The 27,427-nt window shown below is 37.6% G+C and overlaps 1 protein-coding gene across 5 annotated transcripts in view; it reads right to left on the reverse strand.

Moving 5' to 3' along the window:
• Nucleotides 1-27,427, reverse strand: part of KLHL13 (kelch like family member 13) — a 191,964-nt gene that overhangs the window by 24,929 nt on the left and 139,608 nt on the right. For all 5 annotated transcript variants that reach the window (XM_065900570.1, XM_065900574.1, XM_065900569.1 and 2 more), the window contains one exon: nucleotides 13,744-13,885. In XM_065900570.1, coding sequence (XP_065756642.1) covers nucleotides 13,744-13,885 — 142 coding nt within the window. The remainder of the gene's footprint in view (nucleotides 1-13,743; nucleotides 13,886-27,427) is intronic.

Consider the following 27,427-nt stretch of genomic DNA (forward strand, 5'->3'; position numbering starts at 1 on the left):
AAGCGCGGAGTCTCATCCACTGGACCACAAGGGAAGTCCCCTGTTACGTATTTTTTAAATTCACCTGGACTTCCCTGGTGGCGTGGTGGTTGAGAGTCCGCCTGCCGATGCAGGGGATACGGGTTCGTGCCCCGGTCCAGGAGGATCCCACATGCCGCAGAGCGGCTGGGCCCGTGAGCCATGGCCGCTGAGTCTGCGCGTCCGGAGCCTGTGCTCCGCAACGGGAGTGGCCACAACAGAGAGAGGCCCGCGTACCGCAAACACACACACACACACACATACAAATTCACCTGAGTGTGTAACACGGACAGCCCTCTGTCTCAGTACACACAAATCTACTTCATTCTTTTTAGTGGATGCACAGAATTGCATGGGGTGTGGGGTCTACCATAATTATTCATCCATTCCTCACTTTGGGTCTCTCAACTTTTGCTATTACAAGCAATGCTGCAATGACCTTCCTTGTACATATACTTACTTTTTTGAGTAGATCTGTGGGAGATATTCCTAGAAGTGGAATTGTTGGTTTAAACAACATATACTTTTAAAGTTTTAATAGCTACTGTCAAGTTAAAGCATATAGTTTATCTTGGGAAATTTATCATACCTTGGGTACTGGCAAAAAAGAGAGATGTCAAGATACCCGTCAGATGAAACTAGGTACAGTATGCCATCTTACTTTATTTTTATTCAGCAAATAACTTTTGAATCTTCCTCTCTAAGGTATATGTGGATAATATCTTTGAAAGGCAATCATTACTTCTTCAGTCAAAAGCAATGATTTTATCTAATCAGTTATTTTCTTCCACTAAAAAAAAAAAACCCCAAACCTTCTCAGCTCATTTGCTGGCCCTCCTGCCTTTAAAATATTCCTACAAATATTTTATACTGAGAACTGAGTAATGTCAGTAGGCTTCTTTCCTACTATTTATTATTCCTTCTTTTCCCCTTTGAAAAAAGGCATGGCTTATGTTTCCTGTATCATCACCTGTGTCATTTCTCATTTGGTCCATATTCCATTAAAACCGCTTGTTGAGGTTTCTACTCAATCTTTAAAATCTCGACAGTTCAGCTAAGACACCAGGAGCTTTTACCCTCTTCACAGATTTGATCATTTTGCTTCCATTTGCACTATTAAAAAAAAAAATCCTCTAACCATTCTCAGTATAATCTGGCATCCCCACAGAAAGGAAGCTGAGGCTCCTAGACCACTTTTATCACATTCTGAGTATTTTCTATCCTAAGCTTAATTTATCTACCTTTGGCAAACTGTCCACTTTTGAGAGGTTTTGCATTTGTTTTCACTGCATGTAAAGTAGTTTCCCTTTCTATACATTTCATAACCTTTATTTTCAAATGCACAAATAATCCCACTATCCAATTCCATATTTGCTAATTTTATTCCTGATTATTGCTGTCCTTATCCAAATAAGATCTGTCAATTCAGACTGTTTTCATACAGACCTAAATATCTTGTTTGCATGCTGTTATCTGTACTATCCCAGCTGTGTCTAAAGAGAAAAAAAACTAAAGTTCCTCTACAGCATACTTTGTCGTACAGAAGTACAGTCATTTTTCTAAACAACTTTTATACTCTAATCTTGTGAAGAATGTACACATGAAAAGAAGTGGGGCAGGGGGGACTTCCCTGGTGGTTAAGACTCTGCACCTCCAAGGCAAGGGGCGCGGGTTTGATTCCTGGTCGGGGAACTAAGATCCCACATGCTGCACAGCACGTCCAAGAAAATATAAAAATAATACAAAATTAAAAAATAAGAAAAGGGGGGGTCGTTCTCTTCCACAATTCTCATCTACCCTCTGTACGTCTACCTTTTGCTTTCACTGTTAAAATCTTTCCCCCTATTTAACTCTAGGAATATTCTTGAAGATACCTTGCACACTTAAAATGTGTCCTTTTATTATAAAATCATTTTCTTCCACCAAATTTGTACTGATTCCTCTTGCCAGAATTCTATAAACATTTTTGTCTATTTCTGCATGCTAATCCACGATATACAGATACAGCTGTGTTTTATGCAAAATTGCTCAAAGTTTCCCATTAGTCTTTTTGGAGTGTCTTTAAACTGTTTTTACTGCTTTAAACTCAACTTCTTTCTAACTCAATCCTTATCTTAGTTCTCTATTTTTCTATTTTTTTCTGAGCCTTGGGTTCTATTTATGAGGGGATTATTGTCTGTTCTCAATTTCTTTACTCTATTATTTCCCTTTCCCTCTTCTATTAACATCCCCATATCTTCTTTTTCATTTCTTCTTCACATCCTTTTAGGGAAAAAATAAGCATTAAGAAAAAGGTTCTTAAAAAAAAGGTTCTTCTCTTCTCTGTAGTAAATTTACCTAATATATCGAAACTTCAAATACTATTAAATAGAGGGAGGTACATATGTCATACTCTGAAGGACTGAAACATTTTAAATGAGTTTGATAAATTTTTAAATGGTCACGATAAAAGAGAGGAGGGTATGTACTGACATCACACAACTATAATGTAGAAACCTGATGAGCTACAAATAATGTATACCAAAAGTTGGTTGGATGTCAATAGCTTTCAGAATAAATAGAATGCTACTGTGGAAAAAAAGGTAGATTGACACTCTCACATATTAAAAAGTAATCTGATAAGCACATCTTTCCACTAAATTCTGCATTGGCAATAACTTACTAGCAGTTTCTACCTAGTTTTGATCAGCGTAATTTCAAAAAGGAAGTGGAGTAAAAAGGAAATGCATCCTTAGAAGAGCAATAAAAATTATTAACTTTAAAATTGTTTTATGAACAAAGATTAAGGAACTAAAAGAAGAGAAGGTAGAGGAATAGGTTTACTCTAATCTTTAAGTAAATATAATGTATTTGATCAAAGCAATATTACAGTCATGTTTTTATGAGACACTGTTCATTTCATTCAGAGGACAGAAAAGGAACAGATATCAATTAAAACTCTATTCGCATTATATAACACTGCTTGGAGTTTAAAAACTGCTAATGGCTTTCCATCACTGCATTATACCATTATATAAGGCTTTAAAGACTTCTCTAATCTGGCCCCAACTCAACTGTTCAACCTTATTTTTCATTATTTCCCTAAGTATGCTGACCCATCTTATCAGGTTGTTCTCCAGACTACCTCATCGGTAAAAACCCAGGCTTACTCCTTTTCCAGTACCTTTATTTATGCCAATTTATTGTGCTAAATTATGCTATTTTATTCTATTTTTCACATAGACTATCCTCCCTCCTTCAAAGCCGAGTTCAAATTTGACCTCCTATGTAAAGCTATCTCTAACCAAATCTCTAAAAGACTTAGGCATCTGGAGTCTGTAATTAAATTTAGCATTTAATTACAGCTGACCCTTGAACAACATGGGTTTGAACTGCACAGATCCACTTACATGTGAATTTCTTTCAATAGTAAATATTGATACTACAGTACTACACGATCTGCGATTGGCTGAATCTGGAGATGTGGAACTGCGGACACGTAGGGCCGACTGCATGGAGGGCTGGCACTCCTGACCCCCGCATTGTTCAAGGGTCAATGTATAGCCCATAGATTTCTGTTTCCAGCAAAGATGAAGTAACAGGGAGTGGATTTACCTTACTTCTTGAAACAACTCAAAATCAGGCAAAATATTTAAAAAATAATAGCTTCAGGCTGGATGAAGGAGAAGATCTGTGAAAGAGGAGAAACAAGTTAGCGGAGCCCCATGATTGTTTATGGCCTGGAGTTTCCAGAGGTACAGGGAGTGGGAACCCAGGCGAAGCCCAGCATTTTCCCAGGGTTGAGTGTCTTAGGGCAGCTAGGTTTGTAGGGCACAATACAAGAGGGGAGCTCGGCACAGAGAGAGAGCTATGGAGATCTACAAACAATCCCCCCTCAAGTATATAGATGAGTACTGACGAGTGCATTTGTCTGGGGGAAAGAACCACCTAAAAGGAGCACAGGGAACACTCTTCAAGGTTCACCAAATGCTGGAAACAGATCCTATTCAAACCACAAGACTGGTAACCTCATCATGCTAGGGCTTTGGGTAAAGAACTCAGAAGGATTTGTCTCAGTACTGGGAAAAAGTTTGCTCTAGAATAAGTGTGAGGTTCCACCTCACAAAGCTTAAAAATAAATAGAAAATACATTAATGAAAACAGAAGAATTGGGGAAGAAATCAGAACGGAAAGTGCCACCAAACTCATGCTGAGTCCCCACCCTACTCCCTACATTTCCCCCCAGTGTACCCGAGCCTGGACTTAAGGCATCATATAACCTGGAGGCAGTCATCTGGGAGCAGACTGAGAAAGCTCTACTTCTGGCTGGAAGAGCAAAGAAAGGGATTCTGAAAGCTCACAGGGAGTGGAGAAAGATCCATTTCACTTTTTTCCCCTCTGTTTTCCTCTGAGCCCCAATCCCCAGGCAATTCCAAGGCACTGGTGGTGGCAACAGTGACAGTGGTAACAGTGGTGACAGCAAATTCCTAAAATTCTGAGAGGAACCTTTTTTGATCAGATGAAGTCCCAGCTTTCAGGCCAGAGGACCATAAGGAGAGTCCTACAGAACTGGGAGTACTGGGGAGATGGTGGAGATGGAGGATCAGGAAAAAGAGACCCCACAAAATTCCACACCGTGGAATACTCCTTAACAATAAAAAGGAATAGACTACTGATACACAAAACAAAGTAAATGGATCTTGAAGATATTACACAAAGTAAAAGAAGCCAGTCTCAAGAGCTCACAGACTGTATGATGTCATCTACATGATATTCTCAAAAGACAAAAACACAGTGACAGAAAACAGATCAGTAGTATCCAGGGCTTAGAGGTAGGGATGAGTGTGACTACCAAGTGTAACAAGAGAGTATGTTAGGGGCTTCCCTGGTGGTGCAGTCGTTGAGAATCCGCCTGCCAATGCAGGGGACACGGGTTCGAACCCTGGTCCGGGAGGATCCCACATGCTGCGGAGCAACTAAGCCCGTGAGCCACAACTACTGAGCCCATGAGCCACAACTACTGAGCCCGCGTGCCACAACTACTGAAGCCCACGCGCCTGGAGCATGTGCTGCACAACGAGAGAAGCCACCGCAATGAGAAGCTGGTGCACCACAACGAAGAGTAGCCCCCGTTCGCCGCAACTAGAGAAAGCCCCCGCGCGCAGCAACAAAGATCCAACACGGCCAAAAATAATAAATAAATAATACAATAAATAAATTTATTAAAAAAAAAGAGAGAGTACGTTAGGATAATAGAACAGTCCTGCATCTTAATTGTGGTGATGATTACATGAAACAGTATATCTGTGAAAACTCACATATGTATAGATCAATTATAAAAATCAGTTTTACTGTATGTTAGTTAAAAATAAAAGTAAAATGATGGCAAAAGATATGCCAAGCTAACACGAATTAAAAGAAACCTGGCATGACTATAATATCAGACAAAATAGATTTCAGAGCAAAGACTATTATCGGTCTGATGAAAGATCTCAGCTTCCTCAAGAAACTAGAAAGAGCAGAGCAAATTAATTCCAAATTAAACAGGAGAATGGAAATAATAAAGATCAAAGTGGAGATGAATGAAATATAAAACAGGAAAATAGAGAAATGTTTAAAAAGCAACCAAAAAGCTGGTTCTTTGAGAAGATTCATACACCTGATAAAACTCCAGCCAGGCTGATTAGGGGGGAAAAGAATGGAGAAAACACAAATTATCAATAACAGCACTGAGATAGGTGATATCAGTAGAGACTCTACAAATATTAAAAGGATAACAAGAAAATATGAACAACTGTATGCCCATAAATTTGACAACTCAGTTGAAATGGACAAATTCTTTGAAAGACACAAGTTGCTAATAATTACCCTAGAAGAAATAGATAAACCGAGTAGCCATATATATACTATAAAACTGAATTTTCACTGGTTAATTCTACCTTACATTTAAGGAAGAAATAGCACCAATTCTACAAAAACAGATCCAGAAACTTAAGAGTCGGAAACATGTCCCAATTCATTCTACAAGGCCATTATTATCCTACTGAAACCAGACAAAGATAATCAAAGAAAACTAAGACCAAAGACCCTCATGACCATAGATGCAAAAATTCCTACTATATCAAATCAAATTTAATAATATATAAAAAGGATAATACATCGTGAGTAAGTGGGGTTTATTCCTATAATGAATGGTTGCTTTAGCATTCAAAAATCAATGAATATAATTCACATTAATAGACTAAAAAAGAAAAATGATAAGATCATCTCAATAGGTGCAAAAACGTGTTTGACAAAATCCAACATCAATTTCTGATTTGAAAAAAACCCCACAAAACTCTCAGCAAACTAGGAACAGAAAGAAACTTCCTCAAATCTATACCTAACCTAACATCACACTTAATGGTGAAAGAATGAATGCATTCCCCCTAGTATTAGGACAAAGCAAGAATGTACACTCTGATCACTTCTATTCAACATTTTTCTGGAGTTTCTACCCAGTGCAATAAGGCAAGAAAAAGAGATAAGAGGCATCAGACTGGAAAGGAAGAAATAAAACTATCTTTATTTATAGGTAAAATGGTTGTCTATGTAGAAAATCCTAGAGAATCTACAAAAAAACTTCTAGAACTAATAAGTCAGTCTTTCAAGGTTGCAAGATACAAGATGAATAATCAGTAACAAACAGTATTTTATATACTAGCAAGAGACAATCAGAAATTGAAAGTATGTATTTGAGCATATTTAACTCTCGGTTGGTATGTACTGGTCCTCTCTATCACTTAAAACATGCTAAATATCAAAACAACAAAAAAACTCATTTGAAAGAGCAGGGTAATGATACACTAAAGTGGCCTAAAAGGAAAGGTGGTAGACTCTCTTCCAACTTATATACTAAAGATACACACTCAATTGGAAGTATTAGAATAACCTATTGTACCCTAACCTGAGTACCTGAAGAACTATCCCCAAGAAAAATTATATATTCATTTCCCTATATTCTAGGTGACATTCAGGAAACTGAAATAAAGAAATAAAAAGTATCATTTTAATAAAAACTTCAACAATCTGGATTATTCAAGTTCCTCTTTTATAAAATATAACTTATTCTAAAATCATTATGCCTTTCTTATGCTAATAATATATTTTAAAAGTTGCTTATCTTATGATCATAAAACTTTTAAATAGGGTACAGTTCATCAACATGACACGATCAGCAACCCCAACATTTACCTTAAGATAAGTATTTCATGAAGCTAGCCCACTGGAAAGCAATGCAAGTTAATTTGTATAGGCTCTTGAGAAAAGCCATTTCTTTAGCAGTCTATTACATAGATAATAACTTGAGACAATACAACCAAATCTGTCATTGACTTTACAACTAAAGTTGAACAGAGAAAATAAATAGGTAAAATGGAGGGCAGTATGGAAGAGCAATCTGATAGGCACCAATCTTAACATGAGAAAATATCCATTAGGCATCTAGACATCTGGAGCTGGGAGGCGTTTTCAAGCTTGATAGGCTGAAACATGGTACTCTACTTATGGCCTTCTTGTCCTAACAGGGATGTTTCCAAATGGCAGTTAACATGTTTTTCTCTTTGGTTCCCCCATTCACCCCCATTTTGACAGGGGAAGGGAGGAAGGGCAGGCAGGCATGAAGACACTCTGTGTAATTCTGTTATTTCTATTAAGAATAAAATCTTTACTGTATCATTCGTGCCAAATTATCTTTTAGCCTTTAATATATCTTTTTATATTTATATTCAGTGAAAACTTAATATTTAAAGACATTAAAAAGAGAATAGATTTTAGAGCAAGATTAGAAGAAATACAAATTTACATTTAGAAAACCTGTGTTCAAGTCCTGGTTTTTGTCCCTTAGTGGGCAAGTGAATTTGGGCAAGCCTTCTAACTTTCCTGAGCTTCAGTTTCCCAATCTATAAAATGGGGATAATAATTGTTGCCTTTTGTACATCACAAAATTGTTTCACATATTAATGAGGCAAGCATATGTGAAAGGGACTTGTAAGTGCTATCCAAATTCATTTATTCCATAAACAATATCAATAAGAGCAGTAAAAAGCACTGGGTACTTCCTCTGTGCCAGGTACTGGGCTAGGCTCTTTATATGTATTATCCCTTTCAATGATAATAATAATATTAATAATAAATAACAATAATTATAATCTATTGACATTTATTAATCATTCACCATGTACCCCAGCACTAGATCATACGCAGACAGAAACAACAAATTAGACTCTAGATCTTGTGGATCTCACTGATAGGTAATACTGATGGGCTAAGAGGGGGGTAAAGCAGAAGCTGCCAACTCTGCCTAGGTTACACAAATTCCAGCTTTAAAAGGCATTGAAATTAGCTGTCAGAAGAACAGATCCATGGGAGAAACTGTTTTCAGACGTCTCACTTTGCAGAATTACCCACTGCATAACTGTAGTGGGAAGAATGTGAGTTTAGGCCGAAACTGGAATTCCAGTTTTACCGTTTACCATTTAAGATGGATCGTTATGAATAAACAGGGGTTTACCAGACCAAGAAATTTAAGTAAGGGCATTCCAGGGAGAAGGGATGAGTGCAAAGATACTTAAGTATAAAAGAATAACATATGTTTAGAGAATAATGAAAAATCAGAAGTCTTCCAGAAATTTGCCTTGACTATCTGTCCCATTAACTCTACTAAGGTAAAGCAGTAGCAAAGATCATATGGTTGAATGGATAAAGGACTGAAGATTGGCAGAGCAGTTATGGAAGACCAATAAGGGACCACAAAACTGAAGGTGCTGGGAGAAAATACTTGCAAATCATGTATCTGCTAGGGGATTTGTGTCTAGAATATATAAAGAACTCCTACCACTGAATAATAAAAAGATACAGAACTCAACTAAAAAAATGGAGAACTGACCTGAAGAGACAGTTCTCCAAAGACGATATACAAATGGCCATAAGCAAACATGAAAAGATGCTCAATATCATTAGCACTCAGGGAAATACAAATCAAAACCGTAAGATACCACTTCACACCTTCTAGTATGGCAATAATCAAAAAGATAGATAACACATGTTGGCAAGAATATAGAAAAATTGGAATCCTCATACTTTACTGATGGGAATGTAAAACACAGTCACTTGGGAAAACACCCTGGCAGTTGTTCAAAAGATTAAACACAATGATATATCACCCGACAATTCCACTCCTAGGTATATACAAAAGATAGATGAAAACATGTCCATACAGACGCTCACACATGAATGTTCACAGCATGCTTATTCACAATAGCCAAAAAGTGGAAACAACCCAAATGTCCATGAATGGATGAATGGATTTTTATAAAAGTGGTATATCCATACAACGGAATATTATTTAGTCATAAAAAGGAAAAACTACTGATGCATACTATAGTGTGGAGGAACCTTGAAAACACCGTGCTAAGTAAAAGAAACCAGTCACAAAAGACCATATATTGTATAATTCCATTTACACGAAATATATAGAATAGGTAAAACTATAGAGATAGACTAATGATCGTCTAGGGTTAGGAAAGGGGTTGGGGGTAGATGGGGACTGACTACAAATGGATACAAACAAGATGAAAATACAGATGAAAATTAAAGTTGTTACTTTAAAAAAATGAAGACGCTAAGAAGGGTATGATTTGATGAATCACCACAGTATGGGGTTTAAAATATGTTAACAACCTGGGATAACAGGGTGAAGCCAAAGGATGGATGTTTTCCATGAGAAGTAACCACAGTTGTAGCAGTAGTAAAGGAGTGAGGGAAGTGAAATAATTCTTGATTTCACCAATTACTACTTAAGCAAACCCTGGTTAATCTTCCTTACTTGAGTAAAAGTATTTTGCACTGCTAACTCCATCATGAATTCTCCCGGAATTTGTTCAGAATTCTAGGAATTCAAGCCTATCAGGTATCAAAATTATTTCCAGGCACTTTCTTTGACAGCCTAGTTTCCAGAAGCCTATTCAGTGGAGACAGTCTGCTGGAGCAGATCAAGCCAACCAGATGGACACCTTCTTTGGCACACCCATCACTTCTGATCAACATTTCCTCTGACACCTTCCCTGTTTGGCTCAAATGGAAGGAAAATAAGTGTATATTTATTATGCACCTTACTTTCCCATAAATTGTCACATTTAATCCTCACATCCACTACGCACATTACCGATAAGGAAACTGGCCCGTAGGGGATAAAGATTTTCCCAAAGTCACATAACTAGCTGGTAAGTGGTAAAACTAGGATTCCACTTTTAGCCTAAACTCATGTCCTTCCTACTGTAGTTGTGCACTAGGGTATCCTTCAGAGTGAGACTTCTTTAAATAGTTTCTCCCCATGGATCTGTTCCCCTGACAGCTACTTTCAATGCCTTTTGAAGCTGGAGCTTGTGTGATTGCTAATTTTAAAACAATGATAACATTTACACATTAAACACTTCTCTAGCTTGTTCCCTTGACAACCATACACCTAAGATTAGATACCAAAAAACCCCAGTCTCTGTTAGTGCTTGGACTTAAAAAATCTCAGTTAGTGAGAACATAATTTTTAATAGACTTTTTTTTTTTTTTTTTTTTTTTTTGCGGTACGCGGGCCTCTCACTGTTGTGGCCTCTCCCGTTGCGGAGCACAGGCTCAGCGGCCACGGCTCACGGGCCCAACCGCTCCGCGGCATGTGGGATCTTCCCGGACCGGGGCACGAACCCGTGTCCCCTGCATCGGCAGGCAGACTGTCAACCACTGCGCCACCAGGGAAGCCCTTAATAGACTTTTAAAGAGAGCATACAATGTTTTTCAACAGCAATATGGAGTGGTACCTCTACACCGCCACAGAAAATATTATAACATAAAAAATCAGTTGAAGAAAGAATGAACTCTCGGGTTACTTTCACATCTCCATTCCTACCGCCAGCCTAGACCAACAAAAGCCAAGCTAAAACGTGACAGAGCTAAGGGTTCTAAGACCCAGCTACAACTGTTTGGTCACCATTATATTTTTTAAGTTAGACACAAAAATATTTCCATAGTAAAAAAAATGAAACAGTGCAGGATTACCCAGAGCAAAGTGTAAGACATCATTCACCAGCCTCCCTAATGTTTCCAGACCTTTTGCTATGCATTTACATGCATGTATATGTATACATATTGTATATTATTTCTACAAATAGACGGGATTATACAATATATATTGCCCTGTTACTTTTTTTTAAGCAGCTTTAAGATATAACTAACATACCATACAATACACCCATTTATTTTTTTTAACTTATTATTTTATATTGGGGTATAGTTGATTCACAGTGTTGTGTAAGTTTCAGGTGTACAGCAAAGCGATTCAGTTATACATATACATGTATCTATTCTTTTTAAAATTCTTTTCCCAATTAGGCTGTTACAGAATATTGAGCAGAGTTCCCTGTGCTATACATTGGGTCCTTGTTGGTTATCCATTTTAAATATAGCAGTGAGTACATGTCAATCCACCCATTTAAACTGTACAATTCAGTATATGTACAACCATCTCCACAATCAATTTTAGGATATTTTCATCACCTCAAAAAGAAACTCCGCATCCTTTAGCTATCATCCTTATATCCTCTGATTTTCTCCAATTCTGAGCAATCACTAGTCTATGTTCTGTCTCTGTACATTTCCCTATTCTGCAAATTTCGTATGAATGGAATCATACAAAATGTGCTCTTCGTGACTAGTTTCTTTCACTTAGCATAATGTTTTCCAGGTTAATCCACGTTGTAGCTTGTATCAGAAATTCATTCCCTTATATAGCTGAATAATATTCCATTGTGTAGCTATGCCACAGCTGTCCTATTATTTTTTCATTTAATATTTCCTTTCCATTCAGTACACACAGATCTAGCTCACTCTTTTTAGTGACCGCACAGTATTACACAGTTTTGATGCAACATAATTTAAGTAACCATTTCCCTACTGATGGATATTTAAGCTACTTCCAGTGTGTCCCCATTATAACAATAACTTGTAATCTCCATATGATACATAGGGAGAAAGGGAGAGGCCACCTCTCTTGGTGTAAAAAGGACCCTGCCTCTAGAACAGTGTTTCCAAAAAGTATGCTCCCTGGACCTACAGCATCACCTGGAAACTTGTTAGAAATGCACATTTCTGGGCCCGGCCCTCAGAGTTTTTGAATCAGAAACTCTGAGATGGGGCCCACTGCTCACTGTTTAACAAGCCCTTCTCCTTGTGATTCTGATATGCAATAACATTTGAGGACCACTGCTGTAAACCTCTTTGCACTGCAGTGGCTTTCATTAGTTGGTTTAAGGTAAACTTTAAAAATTAGCAGGACCACAAAAATTGGCTTTAACACATGACTATGGTCATGGATAGGGCAGAAGTATAGCGGAGGGGTAAGTGAGTTTCTGTGTTTCTTTAGAGAAAGTACTTTAATATAACAAAAAACCTCTTCCTTTCATGCTTTTCCTAACTGTTTGACCCCTTATTCTCTTCCTCCCGTAATCTTGTAAAACCAACAATTAAACCATTTACATAAACTAAGATACCAGGAGATGGGAAGCTTTTCCTTCCTGACCCTCTCATTTCTGTTGATGATATGATGAACCAGATCCCATTAGAATTGAAACATTGGAAAAATGAGATTTCAATGAATCACAGATGGGAACTAGAAGAAAATTTAGAAATCTCCCACTTGAGAGTCATAGTCTGGAGATAAGGAAAATGAATCCCAGAGAAATTACATGACACAGCGAGGCCACACAGCAAAGTGCAAGCTTCCGTCTCCCGTTATGCTATATACTATACTATATACTATATACTGCTGGACGATCATGGTTCTTGACCAAGGATATGCATTCATACCAAATTCATCTGGGGAAATTTCTTTAAAAAATATATTTAGAAGGATTTATTTTCCTTAACTTACTAAGCTGAGAAGACTGATATAATTTGACTATATCTAAAAGGAATTTATGGACATCAAGCATTACACGATTGCTCTGTAACTCAGCAACATCCACCGAGGTCAGGGAGTGTCCACAATAGTCAGAAGTACTTGGACTGCTTACCCCTATGTTACACAGCCCCACATTGCAGGGTTTTGGTGTTCTTTTGGCTTCCTATTGTTTTTCTGTCCTCTCCTTTGATGTCAGTTATTACTTCTTGCACGTATCAGTGTGTTTGCGTCCAGCGGCCCTCACCCCTACTCCCATACCTACAATTGCCAATGTGAGTTGAGACACCAAATAAATACGATCTTGAGAACTATGATAAAGGTGATGGGAAAATAGGTTGTGAGGGAGGAACTAGAAACTTTAATATGGGGACTTTGTGATATTTACCTTGGCTGAGACATAATGAAAAGTCAACGTTGCCAGACACAACACTGTAAGAATGTGGCATGACAGCAAGACCTCCCTTACACAAACGAAACAAAGAATGAACTCAGAATTTTTTTTAACATCAGGAAGGTATGCAGTTTTCCCCCCCCCCTCAAGGTTTCTCCTCTATTTGTTTGCTCTTTGTTTTTTTTATTCATAAACTTTATTTTAAAGAGCAGTTTTAGGTTCACAGCAAAACTGAGCAGAAAGTACACAGAGTTCCCACAAACCCCCTGTCCACACACAGGCACAACCTCTCCCACTGGTGACATCCCACACCACAAAAGACCCTGGGTGGTTTTTAAAGCTATGAATAATGCAACAGTGAGATTACCTGTAACACCACAGAACTGTGGGTATTGCTGGTAAAGATGCGTGTGGTTCCCGCCTTGGAAGACTGCAAATGGGAGGAGAGGCCCATTTCGCTGCTTCCAAGGGACAATTTCATGTGTTGGTCTTCCTCTTCCACTAGAGATCTGAAAAGGTTTTTAAATCAGAAAGAAAAACAAATGAAAACTTGTCATATAAGTCACAACAACTGGATGATTTAGAGAAACAGACACTCTCTGATTATGTGCCAATCATCTGACTATGGAATATACTGAATGTTGTTTCACTGTATTTTAGGCTCATACCATTCTACATCATAGAAGAAATAGACATATATTTGTAAAAAGCTTTCCGAGGTCAGAATAGATAAATGGGAACTGAGAAATCAACTAAAAGCTGGCTCAAAGCTATAATTACAAAGGGTTTGTTTCTCTAGTGGCAGAGTAATTGTTTTGGTATTGGGTTGTTTAGGTAGCAATACCATCAAATTCTGTTATTCACAGTTAAAATTACTTTGGAATCCCTACTTTTAGAAAGATAAACGTAATATTTATCCTGTATTGAACAGTCACTATATATCAGGTACTTGCCAAGAAATTTACACACATGATCTCATATAATCCTCAAAACAATCCATTGCAACAGGTATTACTAGTATCTCCTTTTTATTAAGGGTAGGGAAAATGAGCTACAGAAGGGTTAAAAATTACTTACCTAAGGTCACAAAGTTATTAAAGGGACTGCACCAGGATTTGAATCTAAGTTTAGTCTGTTTCCAAACTCCAAAGACCCCATAAGTAAAAGTCAAAGATTAACCGTGGTATCCTAATACATTACTTCCTCTTGTGTTACTATAGTTCTAATCAACCCCAACTGAACAAAAAAATTTACACATGAAATAATTCCTTTTTCTAGCAGTATCTCTCACTAAATAATCACTTGGGATTATTTAGCCAAACAGCTACAGTGTAGTGGCCTTTTCATCTTTCCAAACAAACAGATAATAAAAATAATAAACGTAAGCTATGCCCGTGTATATATCACATCAGCAATTTTTCAGGGACCATAAAGAGCATTAGAGAACCTGTAGTCAACCTGTAGTTAGTTTCACAGAGAAAATGGTGAAATAATAGTTAAAGGCCTCAGGTTACACTAAAAATTGACCATTGTGGTACAACCTTTCATTATTCCTTAGACTAGGCAGACTTGTGTTTCCTTAAGTATACACTGCTAAAACTGTTTCTGAATCACCTGAGAGCAGGGAGCCCCATGCTTCTGAACGGGTTTGTGCATTCATGATGGGCAGACTGCTAAAATGGACATTAAGAAGGGAGGAAGGAAGAATGGATTTCCAAGTGCTAGAACTATGCCTTTTTCCTATTTATTTCTAACTTCCCGAAGGTTGAATTATTGGTTTCTCTAACTCGTGTCTATCCGATACCATAAAGATTTCACCTTTTCCCTACCATACCTATAATCTAAGTTGATCAGTTTTAAGAGGAAAAAAAGCTTTACAACAATACCATACTTTTAACAAAGATCCTCCTTTTTGAATTTTGACACCAACCAAATGGCTTTAAATCCTGCAATAATTAGCAAAAATCCTGGCCTTAAGGGTGACATCAATTCTTCTTAACGATATTAGAGCCATAGTATAACCAAAAAATGAATTAATAATATATAACCATGTTTTATTCAATTCTCATGGATATTTAATAAAGAAGATAATAATTTAAATAAGATTTTAACAAGCATAAAAGAAAATGAATAGTTTTCTACTAGCTTCAGAAATAGCTTTTTAAAAGAAATTATATACATGATATATAGCATACATACATTTGCAGATACTTTTAACCAGCTTTCGCAGACAGACATTTAATTACAGAATCAAATGGAAAAGTGGGAAATAGATTGATGGTGACTGGTATCCCTAACCAGGAATTTTCCATTCATCCAGAATTATTTTAATGGGACATTCAAGCAGAATGTTTCATTAGTTTCTGTATTCCCTGCACAGAACCTGGCACATGAGAGGTTTAATATATGTCATCTGAATGGATACAGAATCTCATTTCTGTGGATCATTCCAGAGACATTTCTTTATCATGCGGTGCCTTAAATGACCGTCAATTATTATTTCACAGAACCACAGATGTAAACGGGACAGGAGTAAAGCTGAAACCGCACTGCCCCATGACATATCCTGGAAATTGTATTTTTTAAAAAAATAAACTACAGATCATAACTTGTTTCCATGTCATTTGTCTCTTGCTCTTAAAATCGAAAGGCAGAATATAAAAATGCAGCCTATTCTTGGCAAGATAATATGTCTGGCTTTCTAACTAATTACTTCAAAAGCTAAAGAAGTCTTCACTAAAATCATCTTTTTCATGACTTCTTATCAACATCTTTTGACTTTTAAACATTCAGAACATTCCCTATTATTTCTGCATCAGTAACAGCACATGTCATGTCAACCTCCCCAGCAGATTCAACATTCTCTTCTATCTCCTACTCACTAAGTCTATTGACTGTATGCGGAGAGCATTGTTCTTCAACAGTGCAGGGAGGTGAAACCTCTCTGCAAACTCCAAGCCACAGTGACATCAAACTATCCTTAAAGGAATGATTATCTGAGTAATTAACATTTTTAATCGTATCCTTTCTAAGTCATATGGTTGAAAGCAATAAAAGGAGCAGTGGTTCTCAGTGGGGGGAGGGGCATCGATGTCTGGAAACACTTTACGTGGTCGCAGGGTAGTGAGGCGTTGCTACTCTCATCTGGTGGGATGCTGTTAAACATCCTACAAGGCACAGGAAAGGTCTCCACGGCAAAGCAGTGCTCAGGCAAAACTTTCAAGAATGCCAAGGTTGAGAAACCCCGGTACAGAGGGATTAACCTCCTCAGGACAGATTTTCTAAAGAAATTTCATGTTCTAAATAACTTCCCAGTCTGAGGGTTAACTCCATGAGGTAACGCTGGCAGTCAGAAACACAGTAGGATTATTAATTACCACTAACTCCTCCAAGACTGCCTAATAATAGAATACCTCTGCTCTCCTCCAGTCCATCAATCTGAAAAATCAACTGTTTACAGGAGATAAGTACATAATGGCTTTTAAGTTTATAAGATAATTATGTGGAAAGGCTTTTGTCCCATGTAAACTCATGGAAGAATAATTCCTAAGTCGGCTTTAAACAACTGTTATTTGGAGAGAAAAAATAAGAACCAAAAAAAAAAAAAAAAAAAACAATTGTTATTTGGATTCACTTTTACATGCCAATTTAGAATCAAGCAAACCCTGTCCAAATAGTCTTATTTCATCAAAACTGTAAAATTATTCATGGGAGAGATTGTGTTCATCAATTTTCTTTTGAAAAATTGAATCTTTTTCTTCCAGCGTCTACATATTGCTACCACACCATTCCCGCCCGCCCCACTACCGCTGGACACATCTTATTTTGTAAACAGTGACCAACCACGGAGCATGAAAGCAATCTTTCACAAAGTGTACATGAGTCACTCAAGTGCACTTGCTCAAAGAGAACAATTACTTTTTCGAAGAGCATTAGGTAGAGATGGAAGCACTGCCTGATGGTCTTACTGAAAGCTCTGCGAAGGTGGTCAAACCAAACATACATAGACTGTGGCATTTCTTTGTACTAGTATTTGAAGACAAAGGAAATAGTCTAAGCAATTGTCACATGTTAACAGGGTGATACTAACATTGTAATGTTGCCTCGAAGCCTTCCATATTTAAAAAATTACCCCAAGGGAAACAGGTGTAAATGACATAGGGACACAATTCATAAATATAAAGGTACAAATGATTAACAGATAGAAAAATGTCCAACTCCATTCGTACTCCAGAATATGCAAATTGAAGCAAATCTGTAAACTTATAGAAGAGTAGAGTAGAACATATACTCTCAAAATTGCTAGTGCAAACAAATATTAAGCCCCTGCCATCGGCATGGCATTGTTCACTCATGGATTTTTTAATGAAAAATTTTAAATCATCAAATGTACACATTCTTTTCCTTTTTACACTGAACATCATGACAGTAAAAGACTGTGTATTACCGGTGGGTGGGCTGCAGCAAGAGTGGTCTGTCAATCTGGTTCAAATATGTTTTCTACAATGAATAGTTCTGTAGAGGTAATAGTTTGGTAGATGTTCCATGAAGAACCGTGTACTCAGAATTCACTATAGCAATCGGGTTTGTTGGTATGCCATATGGGGAAGGGGAGAGTATCTCATAATTGCATCATTTGGCTCCAAAGCCTCAAATAGTCTTAGGACACTCATCAGTCTCAAAACATGCTGATAGGATACATGCACTTGCAGAAGAAACATACTGCCCAAGACTATCAGAATACATGTCAAGTTGTTCCCTTTACTTTACTTGATTTCATTTCTGAGGGAAAAAAATAAGTGAATCAGAGAAAAACCAGAAAGGTGAAAGTATATCAATGCCTTTAACTTTTCTCTCTTCAGCTCCTGATCAGTTTGACAGCACCTCTTGCTTGTGACCACCACATTACAAAGCGGTTAAACCTAACAATGTGTGTAATTCTAATAACATAATGCCACTGTAACAAAAGAACAGGGGTTTCTGAGTTAGTGTCAAAAGTATTATTCAAATACTGCAATTTCCCAGAGTAATAACATTATTCTAACTGAAAGCGCCAGTGGGTTGGTGTGCAAGAAGTGCAACAACAACAAAACAAAACAAAAATAAAAGTCATGAATGGTATAACAACACAACAAGTCAGCTTGGTTAATCAAGGCACTGACTCATGCTTCACCACCCGTCCCCCAGAAAAAGAAAAGACATATTTCTCACACTCACAATTTAAAAAGAAAATCAAGAAAAAGGCTTTCTTCAAAGAAGGACTCCCCCGTCATTTGTTTTTCTGCTCTGAAACAGAGAAGTGTCTGCTAGCTGCAGCATTTGCTAAATGAAACATTTCTTGCTATAAAGTTGCATTGGCAGGTGGGGGAAAAATTCGGCCACCTGTTCTTACATTCATTTGAATTTGAGTGCTAAATTTGTCAAGGTATTTCCTTCCCCCACGAGAAATAAATTAAAAGCTTAAGATGATATTAGTCATTTCCCATTGATTTTTCTATAGATTCAAAGTATGCATTCTCCATTGAATTCTAAAGATATTAATAATCTTCCTACCACACAAAATTTAGAATCCGCTCTCCTTCACGCCTCCCATCAAAAACTGAATGATACACACACACACACACACACACACACACACACTCTCAATTTCCATTAAGAAAAAAAGGAAGTGTTTTTAAAATTAAGAAGGAAAATTTCCAATTCATGAAGTAAGTTAATATATATAAAATAAGCCTGGTATTTTCTTTAAAAGAAAAACACCTTAAAACCTAAAATATTTGAAGATATGTCCCAGGAATTCCCTGGCATCTAGTAGCTAGGACTCTGCGCTTCCACTGCAGGGGTCCTGGGTTCAATCCCTGGTCGGGGAACTAAGATCCCACAAGCCACACGGCAGGGCCAAAAATAAATAAATAAATAAACTGCTTTAAAAAATAAATAAAAGATTTTAAAAAATAAAGATACGTCCCAACTAAAATGACATTTACAGTATCACTGTACAAGGAAATCATAAATATCATAGCAACTCCTCTCTTTGTTTTCTTAACATCTTTATTGGAGTATAACTGCTTTACAATGTTGTGTTAGTTTCTGCTGTATAACAAAGTGAATCAGCTATACAGATACATACATCCCCATATCCCCTCCCTCTTACATCTCCCTCCCACCCTCCCTATCCCACCCCTCCAGGTGGTCACAAAGCACGGAGCTGATGTCCCCGATCTCCCCGTGGGAGCAACTTCTCTTAAGAAGGCGTAAATTAATCACTATTTAAGAAACTATGGAGAACGTGTCTCCTCAACAAGGTGTTTGCCTGAAAGAAGTCAAGAAAAGATAAAGCTTTGGTTAGTTATTTGTATTTTTTAATGACATAAGTATAAGTACATTATTGTCAACTTGCAATAAATCTGCTAACGGAAATCTTTAGCATAGATGATATAAAATAGTTGCTAACCTTTCTGAGGCTTTCTTTTCTGCTGCAGCTATATACCAGAGCCCACAAAAGAGAAAAAAACTTTCAAGGTGATAGGGCCAGACTGTAAAATGGTTTTCCAAAGTAAAGAAGCTTCTTTATATGCAAATGTCTGTCACATGTAAAATAAAATCACATAATAAATAGCTTATGTCAGTTTTAACATAGGAATAAGATAATCTACCCAGCACCTGCTGTGTACTAGGCAGTGTGCCAGACACGTTCTCTATGCTACTTAATCCTCATAACAATCCCATTTTAAAGACAGGAAACTGAAGCTCAGAGAGTTTAAGGCCTCACCATGAATCTGGTAACTATGACTTGAACCTGAGTCTGATTCCAGAGACCAAATTGTTCCCATCACACCAAGCCTAAAAAATGAAAAATAGCAGAGTAGAGGCCATAAAGCAATCAACATTTCAGTGTTTAATTTATAAACATGAGGAAGATCTCAGAGAGACACATTCTGTTATAGGGAAGCAATTCGTTGGTTGAACTACTTCAGTCTAAAATTACTCACTTTTACCACTACTTCCATAACAACAATACCAATGCTAAAAATCTCTCATGCCATTCTCCCAACACATCTGGGGTCAGGAGGGAGCATATCCTAGGATATAACTCAGATCAGATTTAGGGAGAACTTGACATTACGGATACCAACACTTAAAAGAACAGATTCTGAATTCCAAAGCCACCCATCGCCATCACAGAAATAGCACTATGACACAGATGAGGGAATTGGGCTAAACAAATGGAATGACAAATGATAGTCTACTCTAACAGGATGAAAGTTAATTATCCAAACCATAAAGCATTTGCATTGAATACCTCAATCCTGTCCCTGAAACACTTTCAGATTAATGTTTGCTCCTTCCGTCTACCATATTTCAAAACTTTAGTCTTCCTTCACCTTTTAAAACTCATATACCAATTAAACTACATCAAGTCTCATGCATCTAGACTAGAAAATTCTACCGTTTGGAAGCTTGGTTTATATACTATTTCTCATTCTTTACATTTCTCATAATATTTGGATGAAAGATATAGATAGATAGATGATAGATACCTGAAGCAGAAATACAAGAGTATAATCTATAAAAATATTGAATCACCATGTCGTATGTACACCTGAAACTAATACAACATTGTAAATCAACTATACTTCAACTTAAAAAAATGAATTCTAAATGTTGATTCCATACCTACTATATAAAAAAAGCTAAGTCGAAGTTGAAGCTCCCTTGCCTTAAGAAGCCATATAAGGTGAGCAAGTACACAAGTGGTAGTGGTGGGAGAGAGAGAGCAATATGGATGTTGTAGGTTGGGGGAAACAGCACGGACTCCCATCACCACCAGTAGTCCCGTTCCCAGTGCACAGAGGAAATAGTTATAATCCTCTGAAAGGATGCTCCCTGCCCTCCTACAGCCAGCACCAGCCTGGCCAGTGAGAAGTCTGAGCTATACCTGAGGTCAGGAGCATGCCTTCTCCTTCTTCTATCCCCAAATGAAGAAACTGAACCGGAGCTCCAACACGCATGCCACTTGTCTATAAAGGAGCTTTTTGCTCCCAGAGGATTTACACTAACCAAAGTATCACTTTATTCCTATTATCTGTAGCTCACTGACTTTGAAATTTGACTATGGTGCTATAGTGCGTATCAATGCAAAAGTGTATTATTAAAGAACTGAGCTTTCACATGCCTAAAATTTCAGATTATTAAATATTCAAACATCCAAGTTATCCGATTTTAGAGTTTATTATAAAGGCAGACTCCACAAACTCAAAACCAGTTAGAAATCACTGAGACAAATCTCTTTGGGAACAGGAGGAATCATTAATCAAGTGATAAAAATCCAATCCTTTTCTGTCTTTTCTGAATTTCCTAGTTATATTCAGCTTCGCAAAGTCAGTAATTCATGACCAGGTCTTAAGGGAATGTTTATTTTTCTTTTAAAAGGAAACATGGTAAGAAAAAAAAAAACAACAAAGAGCAAGACTTTCCAACTTAAAAGTAATAGCCAATTGTACTCCATGTTTTAAGAATTATAATTGGCAGCTCTACGAGTCCCACTGATTCTGTCTTCAAAGCCTGTAATAAATGTAACAAATCTCAACCTTGATTTTGCAATGACCTAGCAGCATCTCTAATTATTTCAATGAATGTATCAAATCATTCATTTAAATATAATGTTTAATATGATTTAATCACACCAATGTTTTAATATGACAGCCAATAGTTTTAAGACAGGGGAAGGTAATACAAAAAGAGAAATCAGAAGACAGACTCTAAACCCAAAGAGTCTGAGAATAACACTAAGGATAGCTCTCTCAAGTTTGTTTCAGACGTGGAGCTTGGTGAAGCAAAAAGTCTAATTTTAGTACAATTTTTCATATTAACATTATTTTCCACTTTGTACATGTTTGCCTCACCATTAAGGTTTTTTTTTTTTTAAATAAAACTTAGCTCTAAGACTTTAACTTATCCCTCTTGCGCTTCCCTGGTGGCGCAGTGGTTGAGAGTCCGCCTGCCGATGCAGGGGACACGGGTTCGTGCCCCGGTCCGGGAAGATCCCACATGCCGCGGAGCGGCTGGGCCCGTGAGCCATGGCCGCTGAGCCTGCGCGTCCGGAGCCTGTGCTCCGAAACGGGAGAGGCCACGACAGTGAGAGGCCCGCGTACCGCAAAAAAAAAAAAAAAAAAAAAAAAAACACTTTTATAAGATTTTGTCCATCGTACAGCAACGCTAAGGAAGGAGTCCTTTGCGTAAAGTGTTTATGTACCATGACTATGTTTACCCCAAATATTAAGTATTCTTGATAAAATTGGTAATGACTTCCTGAAAGGGAGGCTGGTTATTTATTTTTTTTGAGGGAGTAGATGCAAATTATAATTCATTGAGGAGTTTGCCACTTTGGGGGAAAGGTGTTTCTTTTTAGGAACATTATGGCCTCTGGCTTAAAGAAAGTTTGTGTTCTTGGGTGGAACGCAAAAAGGGTAGACGCAGACCGTATAATTTAAACAACATGACAGTAGGCATCCAGCACTCACATTTCCCAGTCATCTAAGTGAGAATTTTGAATAGAAGCTAATTGGAGCATTTTCAGACTGTGTATGTGTTTTGCAGAAGCGATCTATGAATTGTGAAGTAGTAATGAAGTACTGCCTCCGTCTGTTTGAGACAAATAGGACAGAAGGATATTAAGCAAGAGAGAAGCATTCCCTTCCTTCTTTCCATACCGTCCTTTAAACCAGTGTTTCATACCCCAATTTATAATTTCTGACTCTCAGAGTGCAGGTGAGAAGGACGCAGAGAAGACTCACCAAGATGAGTGTCAGGGTGTCAAAAGTCTGGCCAGCTAGTTGGAAAATGCTAGCCTAAATGCTATTCCCCTCAACTCATCCCATCTACAACAAGCTATTTCTTGGAGCAATAAGTCATTTTAAATGTCCCAAATCCAGTCTTTTTCTAGATCATGCTTTAAGGAGAAAACTGGCTTATTTAAAGGTACTCTCAAGGGAAATGAATTTGACTACATAGTTCTTAATGATTATTCCTGGAAGTTTGGTCAGTCAGAAGGAAGTTCAGGAATCTCAAATGTATCTAGACGTCACGCATTCAAGAGAGACATAGATAGGATATTCTGGATTCCAAAATAAAGTTGTTATCATCAAAATATTTCAGTCATCTTAGACGCCTAGTTCTCCCCCCTCTCCTATGCCCACATCAGAAATACACCTACGTGTGGAACAACACCTACAGAACACCTACTGAACGCTGGCAGAAGACCTCAGACCTCCCAAAAGGCAAGAAACCCCCCACCTACCTGGGTAGGGCAAAAGAAAAAAGAATAAACAGAGACAAAAGGATAGGGACGGGACCTGTACCTCTGGGAGGGAGCTGTGAAGGAGGAAAGGTTTCCACACACTAGAAGCCCCTTCACTAGTGGAGACAGTTTTCCAAGAGCAGTATTCAATCACTCCTCTCTGCTTGCTGAACAAAAGCCATATCCTACGCTCTTGCATTCAAGGCTTCTTGGACTAGCCCTCCTTAACTAGTTGCACATTCTGGCAAATAATTCAAAGTAAATATATATTTAATGATTTGAGAATAAATAAAAATCCAAATTTATTCACAAACTATCAATTGTTTTGCTTCAGAATATGTTGTTTTCATACATTAGTAACTGCTATGCCTTTTTGTCCTATTGTTAACCAAGCAATGTGTAAAAGCATTTATTTAAAATATTTCTGATAGGAGGAAAACTTAGTTAATTTAAATTGAATATCTGCTGGGAGTTCCCTGGTGGTCCAGTGGTTAGGACTCAACGCTTTCACTGCCGTGGCCCCGGGTTTAGCCTTTTTAAGTATAAAACAATTCAGAACATAAGTAAATGTGGATCATTTATTTGAGTACTAATTTAAAATTTATTTTTCCTAAACCCTACTCAGATTTCCTTTTATCCTAGTCGGCCATTCTTGTTTTCAAACTATACACAGAAAACACATTATCAATTAAGTACAAACATACTAGTTTTAAAACAGAAATTTGTCTAAAATAGTTTGCCCCTCATGGTAAAGGACATGTGAAAATAGGTCAAATAACTCTTAACTTTAAGAGTAGTTGCTCTCTTGGAAGAGATTATAATCTTACTTTCTTTATCAAATTACAATTTGATGAACCATGACTAAAGTTTTCTGGTCACTGGTAAATTGCTTCTATTAAAATTACTTTCAGTCGGTGCCAGCATCATGGTACTTATCGGCAAGCAAGGAACAGAATCAGGATTTTGGATTAGTTCTTTTCGTAGGAAAGATAGCTGTAACTTACTCTCTAACAAGACTGTAATTTATTAGATTCCTCTATATATGAAATGAAGAAATGCAACACACTTTGAGTGAAATAATTTGCACAAGGCTACAGACCTAAAAACTACTCTCTCTAGATCCATTCATTGGGGATTTCCCCAGCGGTCCAATGGTTAAGACTCCATACCTCCAAAGCAGGGGGCCTGCATTCGACCCCTGGTCAGGGAACTAAGATCCCACATGCTGCATGGTGTAGCCATAAATAAATAAATAAAAATTTAAAAATTCATTCATCAACTCAACATCTGAACACCTGCTATGTGCCAGCCACTGCACTAGGAGATATGTAAAAAGAGCAGGCGGGATACTTGCTTGCAAAGAGATCACAGTGAAAGAAATAATTACTTTCCAAAGGACTAAGTGATAAAAAATATCAATAAATTCTCAACATCATCTACTAACAAATACCATGTTGCATAATTCATATAAACCACAATAACTAAACTAATTGCAAACTTTGCTCCCTGGTACAGAAGTGTATCAGTTCATATTTAGCATATAAGTGCCAAAATAGATAAATAAATAACATCGACTTTCCTTACTGCTATTTTATTTTAAAGGATTATTCATCCCAGATCAGGCTATCTGCAAGGCTGCACCAGCAATCAAATAATATCCACTATTCAAAAATATAATCTGCGGGCTTCCCTGGTGGCGCAGTGGTTAAGAATCCGCCTGCCAATGCAGGGGACGCAGGCTCAAGCCCTGGTCTGGGAAGATCCCATATGCCGCGGAGCAACTAAGCCCGTGAGCCACAACTACTGAGCCTGCGCTCTAGAGCCCGTGAGCCACAATTACCGAAGCCCATGAGCCTAGAGCCGGTGCTCCGCAACAAGAGAAGCCACTGCAATGAGAAGCCCGCACGCAGCAACGAAGACCCAACACAGCCAAAAAAAAAAAAAAAATATATATATATATATATATAAAATCTGCAATTATAATTATATGAAAGAAAGCCAAACATATGATGGTGGATCACATCATTTGAAAGAAAAGTCTCTAATTGCATCTATCTATATACTTCAGCAATATGCTTATGAAAAATATGCTAATGAGCCAGGTCACTGGTCTACTTTAGACGAAAATTTTGGTTCCAGTTTCATGAACTTTTGTTTAGCTGTGAATCATTCAGAAATGATTACATATGCACATCCTTTGAGGGAAAGTGCTCATAATGAATGAAAATCACTTCAGTTTAGTGATGCTAAGGGATTATCTATTGGATAATCTACTTACAACCTAAAACATCCATATACTTTTCAAAACTCTATTTCAAAGTATTTTGTAGATCCACCCAAACCAAAGCCAGGTCGAACTGTGAGTTAATTAGGAACACAGTTCAGTGTAGGACAAGAGAAAACTCTCTGGTGTGATCACATGTATAAAGAGAAATCTAGTCGAAGTTTTTGTTGTAAACTGGTTTTTAACATTAATTTGTAATACAACTGATGAAATGGGATAAAATAATAAAAAGGAAATATAAATTAAGACTGAGTTAACTCATCAAATGTGAATGTACACAGATGGAGGAAAAGTGACCAGACTTAAATATCACATTCTCTTTCAAGGTACAATGGTATGACAAAGAATGATTTCTAAGGTTCCTCCCAGCTCTTAGAGTCCAAGAATCCTGAATAAGATACTTATGCTCTTTTTAAGATATCATGTTCTGATCTCACGGATCAGTGAAAAGCACTATATTTTTGAAACCAGAGAAACAAAGAGTGAAAATAGAAGATGTTACAGGGCAAGCTGTAAATGAGCAAAGGTCTTTTAAAATTTGCAGAAATAACTTCAGTGAGAGACTTTCAAGTGGAGGGGGGGGAGAGAGGAGGGGGAGAGAGGAAGGACAGAGCGATGGCAAAGGCACTAGTTTAACCCAGTTGTCCACGAACACTCAAATGAGCTTGCCTCTCTAATGTATCATTCTCACAATGTTTCATTCTCAAAACCTCACTGTTTCAAAATACAGTATTCAAGGCTTTTAAATCAAAAACTCAATCGAGCCCCTGCACCTTCCAATCTAATCACGTTAAGTCCTTAAAGGTGGAAGAGAAAGGCAGAAGAGTGGGTCAGAGAGAGAGAGAGATGTGAAAAAGACTCCTGCCATCGCTGGCGCTGAAGATGGAGAAAGGGAGCCAGAAGCCAATGCTGGTGGCCTCTAGAAGCTGAGATCAACTGTTGCCTTACAGCCAGCAAGAAGATAAGGACCTTGGTGGTTCTACAACTGCAAAGAACTGAATTCTGTCAATGATCCAAACGAGAAGGAAATGCAGTCTCCCCTAGAGCCTCAGAAGCAAACACAGCTCCACCAACACCGTGATTTTAGCCCAGTGAGACCCATACCAGACTTCTGACCTAAAAAACTATAACACAATAAATTTGTGACGTTTTAAGCCATTAGCTTGCAGCAATTTGTTATGGCAGCAATAGAAAACTCATACATGGAGGTTTTTCTCAGTGCCTGCACACAATCAAGCAATGGCACAATCATGTCCACAAGAAAGTACTAAACATGCTGACTGGTTAGTACCCTAGGACTGTGATAAACAGAGCACATCTGCTCCAGTCAATGGCAACTAATTACTGGGGGGAGAAAAGGTGGCTGGCCAACGAAGGTAGAATAGTGCTTCGAAAGAAATAGGAAACAATGAGGTTAATCCCAGTATCATATCAGTAAGTAAAGATAATTGCCCCAGTATTTTCCTG

Source organism: Phocoena phocoena, chromosome X (genome assembly GCF_963924675.1).
Source record: "Phocoena phocoena chromosome X, mPhoPho1.1, whole genome shotgun sequence".
Taxonomy (NCBI): Eukaryota; Metazoa; Chordata; class Mammalia; order Artiodactyla; family Phocoenidae; genus Phocoena; species Phocoena phocoena.